General features: G+C 56.8%; 1 protein-coding gene across 1 annotated transcript in view; it reads left to right on the forward strand.

The window, feature by feature from the left end:
- The window catches only part of PLXNA1 (plexin A1), a gene marked incomplete at its 5' end in the record, with an annotated part of 68300 nt that overhangs the window by 32650 nt on the left and 29348 nt on the right, over nucleotides 1-6302 (forward strand). The window contains 7 exons of the mRNA XM_010143316.1: nucleotides 1713-1864; nucleotides 2221-2341; nucleotides 2687-2823; nucleotides 3342-3509; nucleotides 4930-5023; nucleotides 5505-5744; nucleotides 5924-6067. Of these exons, the coding sequence (XP_010141618.1) occupies nucleotides 1713-1864; nucleotides 2221-2341; nucleotides 2687-2823; nucleotides 3342-3509; nucleotides 4930-5023; nucleotides 5505-5744; nucleotides 5924-6067 (1056 nt within the window). The remainder of the gene's footprint in view (nucleotides 1-1712; nucleotides 1865-2220; nucleotides 2342-2686; nucleotides 2824-3341; nucleotides 3510-4929; nucleotides 5024-5504; nucleotides 5745-5923; nucleotides 6068-6302) is intronic.

Genomic DNA, 6302 nt, shown 5'->3' on the forward strand with positions numbered 1-6302 from the left:
GTGGTTTGTTGCTGGGTAAATTGTGTGTTGTGGCTGCCTTAGCAGGAGCTGGGGTCACAGGCGCTGGCCCTGGCTTTGTGCTGTCCCAGGACACGTCCTACAGTACACGGTGGGGACCGGCTGCCCCCTGTTTGGGCAGGCTGAAGGTGATCAGCCTGCTGCAAATCTGGAGGATAGCAGTTAACCCCAGGGGCCATGGCTGCAGTGGGACTGTGCAGAAACAACCCCTGACTCCACGCGGTCCATTGGGCCTGGGGATGTGGATGGCGTCCGCTGCCGCATGGTTCCCACCCTCCGCTCATCCGCTTTTCCTCGCTGCAGGGGTGATGTCCAGGGATGAGCCCTGTGTGAGGAGGAGGAAAAGGAGGAGGGGGAGGCTCCAACTGGCTCAGGCCGCAGAACTGCAGCCAGCCAGATTTGCCAGGAATGCAAAGGACTCACGCGTGCTTGGTTGTGGCGTAAGCACGGCTGTGATGTGAGCCTGTGCAGGCGCTGGGCTTAGCGCTGGCACAGATGTCATCCTGTGCTAGAGAGGATCTCTGCCAGCACCGCAGGAGCGCTTGCAGAGGAGGGCATCACCTGCAACAGAACGGTCCCTTTTCCTGAGTCACAACACACCTTCCTCTTGGACTGATCCAGCCTGCATTACTCTATCTCTCATGTGCTGCCTGCAAAGGCCTTTTCTCCTGCTCTGTCTTGGTGTCACCAGCCCTGTTCCCAGTCCCAGCTGGGCATGCAGCCCTGCCATTCATCCTCTTTAGTGATGCAGGTGGGTGCTGGGCTGCGGGGCCAGCGAGCACTGATGTAAAACTGCCTGTAATTGCCTGGCTGGAGGCAGCGGTGTGTCCGCGCCTTCATTCATCCCTCATTCTGCCACCGTATGTCAGGCCACACCTGCCCGCTTTATTGGGCATCATCCTGGTAAATGAGGTGCAGCGCTGGGGTGAGGTCTTCTCCCTTCCCAACCAGCATCAGCACAAAGTTTGTCAGTGGAGGGAAACGTTCCCTGCCCCCGCCTGCCATGTGCAGGGACCTGCTTTCTCCTTGAGGACATCTTGGACATGGGGACCTCATCCTTGGGTACGTGGGATCTGGCCAAAAGCCAGACAGATCCATGTGCTTTCTTGCTGGTTCAGCTGGAGCTGTGGCTGACGCTGTTCTGTCTCCTTGCCATCCATGTCCTTGTCACCTGTGAGGTGGCTCCATCTGCAGTGGGGTGTCCAAATCCCAGCCCTCTGCTTGGACACACCTGGCACGTCCTGGCTTGTTCCTGGGTGGATTTGTGGATGTGGCTAGCGTTCAGGAGGTCTTTCCTGCTCTGTGGGCTCCTTACAGACCTGCTGGCATTCATTATCACCTGTCTGCTCCTTGCTGCTCATAGGACACATTCTGTGTCTGCCTGGTCTGCAACCTGCCTGAGTGAGGTATTCTTTAGGTTCTGCTTCCTTGGCTGACCGGCCATATTGTCTCCTATGTGTCACCCGAGTCGCGCACGTCCTGGCTTGTTCCTGGGTGGATTTGTGGATGTGGCTAGCGTTCAGGAGGTCTTTCCTGCTCTGTGGGCTCCTTACAGACCTGCTGGCATTCATTATCACCTGTCTGCTCCTTGCTGCTCATAGGACACATTCTGTGTCTGCCTGGTCTGCAACCTGCCTGAGTGAGGTATTCTTTAGGTTCTGCTTCCTTGGCTGACCGGCCATATTGTCTCCTAGCTGTCCCCTGAGACCGGCCCCAGGCAAGGAGGGACCCGTCTGACCATCACTGGTGAGAACCTGGGCCTGAAGTTTGAAGATGTTCGCTGGGGTGTTCGAGTTGGCAAAGTGATGTGCATCCCCATCGAGAGCGAGTACATCAGCGCTGAGCAGTAAGTGCCTGGCAAGGGGTGGGTGTGCTCTGGATCACCTTGTTAGGTTGGGGACAGGGGTGCTGGTTTTCAAATGCTGCCTGTGGCTGCAGAAGACATGGAGCTAACTGGGCTGAACTGGGAGAGAAGTGTCTACTGGTTGTGGTTGCTCTGGGAGGAACCCAAAGGCTTTGGGGAAGCTTCCTCCAGGACTGGTAGTGCCAACAACCACCACCTTGGTTTCTCATGAACCTGCTGGCACCTGGGACCTTTGCTTGGTGTCACATCTGTCCTTTCCTGAAGCCAGTTCATCCCCACCATGGATAGGGAGTGTTTCGGTGCTGGGGCACTGAGGGCTCCCTCCCCACATCCCTTAGGATTGTATGTGAAATTGGAGATGCCAGCCCAAGCAAGGTCCATGAAGCACGAGTAGAAGTGTGCATCCGCGACTGCTCGCCCAACTACCGGGCCATGTCCCCCAAGAGCTTCACGTTTGTGGTAAGCCCCATGCCAGGTGATGGGTCTGGCACCACGGGAGGGAGGTGATGCCGGGTGGTTTTAGGTGGTTTTTGGGGTGAGCTGGAAAGTCAAGCATCATTTCCTGGGAGGCAGGCAGGGATGCTCTGGGCAGTTGTTGGGTCACGCTGGCTGCATTTTTCCAAGGCTACCATTGCTCTGCCTCCTTGCAGCCCTGCTGGCACTGCCAGCCTGTCGCACTGTGCCCTGCCACTGTCCCACAGGTCCCTCTCCTCTGCAGCCCCGTCACCTGCTGGGGGCTGCTTGGGGATATGGGTTTCTGTCCCTGCCCCATCTGACCCCAGGGATGCTCTTCTCCTTTGACAGACGCCCACCTTCTCCCGCGTTGTCCCGGCCCGGGGTCCTCTCTCTGGTGGCACCTGGATCGCCATTGAAGGGAGCCACCTCAATGCTGGCAGCAATGTCTCTGTGACCATCGGGGGACGGCCCTGCGCTTTTTCATGGTGAGGGGCACAGGGGTAGTGGAGGATGGGCAATGGGCGCCCCTGGAGGCAGTGGGGCACCCAGGTAGAGCAGCAGTCAGGAACTGGTGCTGGGGAGCCAGGAGTGACCCTGGGAGCCAAACCCCATGGGTGGCTGGAGGTGTCTCTCCTGCAACCTCTGTGTGTCAGAGGCTGCAGGAGGAGCAGATTTTTCTCTAAAAGCACAAAGCCCTGAGGCATGAAGTGGATAATTTTTAGATTAGGGATGATAATGGAGCGGCTCTTTAAATATTTTCCTGTGGTAATTACTGGTTATCAGCCCTAATCGCTGCTGTTTGCAGCAGCCGCACGATGGGAATGCTCAGGAGCTGCTCAGCCTTTCCTGACTGCCTTTTGTTTCATTTCTTGGCTTTTTGTTTTTGGGGGTTTTTTTTTTTCCTCTCCTTTCTCTCTTCGCCCCTCGCCCTGCATCAGCCGCCCCCGGCTGCCCTCACCTCCCTCCTGCCTGGGCGCTGACGGGTTGTGCGTTTCTGTCCCAGGAGAAGCGCCCGTGAGATCCGGTGCAGGACTCCCCCTGGGCACACCCCCGGCAGCTCTCCCATCCTCATCAACATCAACCGGGCAGAGCTGAGTAACCCGGACGTGAAGTACAACTACACAGAGGACCCCACCATCCAGAAGATCGATCCTGAGTGGAGCATCAACAGGTGAATCCTGGGGTGCCCGCAGGGAGCTTGTGGAATGCATGGGGGTGATGTTTTCCACATGATCCCCACCTCCTGATGGGTACAGCGCAGTGCCGCTGCGATCGCTGCCGGGCTGTGCTCCAGAGACGTGGCAAGAGGAGTGTGAGCAATGGCTTGGCACTGGGGCCCTGCTAACTCCTGGCCTGCGGTGCTCGGCCTGGCAGGGGGCAAGAGCAGAGAGTGCTTTGGATCTGCTTAATTTCAGCTTGACATTTGGTGGCAGCAAATAAAATTAAAATATTTCCCATTGGGGGATTTTTTGAAATGTTTACATACTTTTCTAAAAGGTTTGAATTGGCTGGAGAGGAGGCAAAGGAATCCAGTAAGCGCTTGTGCCAAGGGAAACCTTCCCCAGGGTGTTGATGAGGAGTGAGCTCCCCAGGGGCATGGCCGAGCTCTCCGGGACCGCAGGGCTTATAACACCAAGCTGAGGAGAAAACCCGGCGGGGCTCAGCCTGCCTTGCCACCCACTGCCTGTGTGGTAGAGAAGGGGGTGGCAGAGACAACCTCCTCCTCCTCCACCTCCCCCAGTGCTTTCCCATTGTGGATGGCAGGTCATCTTTAGCTTAGGAGCCTTCAGACCCCAAAGCTGGACACTGGGTGGGATGTTAATGTTAATTAGCAGGTTTTATACCTAGTTGTCTTTCACGGGCACCCCCTTGCCGTGGGGAAGGAGCTTGCGTGCCCTTGTGAGGTTGAGAGCTGTGCTGGTGGTGGCAGGTGCCTCCGGTGGGGTCTCCCAGGCCAGACAGGTCTCAGCTGAAGGGTCAGACACAGTGTGTCCACGGGCAGGATGGGCTCACTAGCCTTCGGGCAGCCATCCTAGGAGAAGGACAACTCTGACCCCAAACCCGGGCAGATGGAGCTCGTTTAGCCCTGTAAGGCTCATCCATCTCAGAGAAGGATACTCTGACCAAACCTACGACCTGAGGACTTCACTGTCACCATCCAAGCTCGCCAGGCCCTGGCAGATGAACCTCAGGTATAAAGGTTGGGGCCGGTTCTGTGCACGCTGCGCCTCACCTAAAAAATCCACCGCGCAAACCCGAAGGGTGCACTCATCCCTTGCAGTGAGCATGGGAAAAGCCTTTCCTAAATCTTCAGCGTGGGAAAAGCCCTTCCCAGCTCTTCGTTCACGAAGCCAAGCCGTGATGATGATACCTAGTTGTCCCCTGGGTCAGCTGAGGTGATTTGTCAGTGGTGCATGCCAGATCCTGCCAGCGTGGTGACATCTGAGTGGGATAAAAGGTCCCTGTGGCATTGTGGTTCACCCAGGCTGAGGCAGATGGGTGTCTGGCTGCTGAGGATGCATGCTTTCCTCTCAGAAGTGGGAACCCCGTGCCAAGCTGCCTTTCCTAACCCCTTGTCTTCATGTCTTTAGTGGCGGGACACTGCTGACCGTGACTGGCACCAACCTGGCCACCATCAAAGAGCCCAGGATCCGGGCCAAGTACAGCAGCTCTGAAAGGGAGAATGTAAGTGGTGCTGACTGGGGCTGGGGGCAGAGCACAAGGAGGAGGGATGCTGACCCTCTGCATTGCAGGGCACGAAACGCATCCCTTGCCCATCAGGTTTGATGGTGTGGCGGAGCCGAGGTCCAGGGGCTGCCACCCAAAGAGAGGGACCGATCTCCCTCCAGAGCCTCTAGCCAGGTGCTGCCAGGAGAGGGTTGAGATCTGAATGTGCAAAACTGATGGGAGGTTTGTGGGATGTCTACAGGATAGTGACAGAAAGAGCCTGTCCCCAGCAAGCTCCCACCTCACACATCCACTGCAGGCAGGAGTCTCTCTCTGCCCCGGGGTGGGATGTAGTGCCTGTTGATGTAAAAGCACAGGGTGGCAGTTCCCAAGTCTAAACCCCGTGTCCAGAGCCGCTGCTTGCAGGAGATCCTTGTGGGATCCTATCTTGACCTCCCTGTTGGGAGGTGGGTCTGACTTCGATCTGTCTCTCCTGCAGAACTGTACTGTCTACAACGACACCACCATGGTGTGCTACGCACCCTCCATCGACAACCCCGTGCGGAGCCCTCCGGAGGTCGGCGACCGCCCAGATGAGATCGGCTTCATCATGGACAATGTCCAGACCCTGCTGATCATCAACACCACCAACTTTGTCTACTACCCAGACCCTGTCTTTGAGCCACTCAGCCCTACAGGGATGCTGGAGCTGAAGCCCAGCTCTCCCCTCATCCTCAAGGTAAGGCAGGGTGTGCCCATGGTCAGAGGGCTAGGGACGTGTCCCTCTGTGGAGATGGGTTTTTATCTGTCCTGGGACAAAGTCCTGCACTGTGAAAGCACAAATTTGCTTTATGTTGGGTGTTTCAAGTGTTCCCCGTTGCATGAGAACTGACAATCTCATTCCTTGTTCCCTCAAAGGGCAGGAACCTGCTCCCACCAGCTGCTGGTAACTCCCGCCTGAACTACACGGTGCTCATTGGAGACACTCCCTGCACCCTGACTGTCTCCGAGACCCAGCTCCTCTGCGAGTCCCCCAACCTCACTGGCCAGCACAAAGTCACGGTAAATGCTGACACTGGTGTCTTTGCTTCTTGTGTCCCAGAGGTTCAGTCTTTATCCCAGCACTGGCTCTGCTGCATGCTTGTGTATGTATGAGGACTGGACAGTTGGTGCCCATGCAGGAGCATCCTCCATTCTTGCTCTCTGGACATCACTTTCCCTAAGTATGCATTTGGTAGGACCAAATACTTTGTGCCCTCCCCAGCATGCTCCACCAGGCATTACTGTGCCCCGGCTA

Source organism: Buceros rhinoceros, unplaced genomic scaffold, assembly GCF_000710305.1.
Source record: "Buceros rhinoceros silvestris isolate BGI_N320 unplaced genomic scaffold, ASM71030v1 scaffold17609, whole genome shotgun sequence".
NCBI classification, from domain to species: Eukaryota; Metazoa; Chordata; class Aves; order Bucerotiformes; family Bucerotidae; genus Buceros; species Buceros rhinoceros.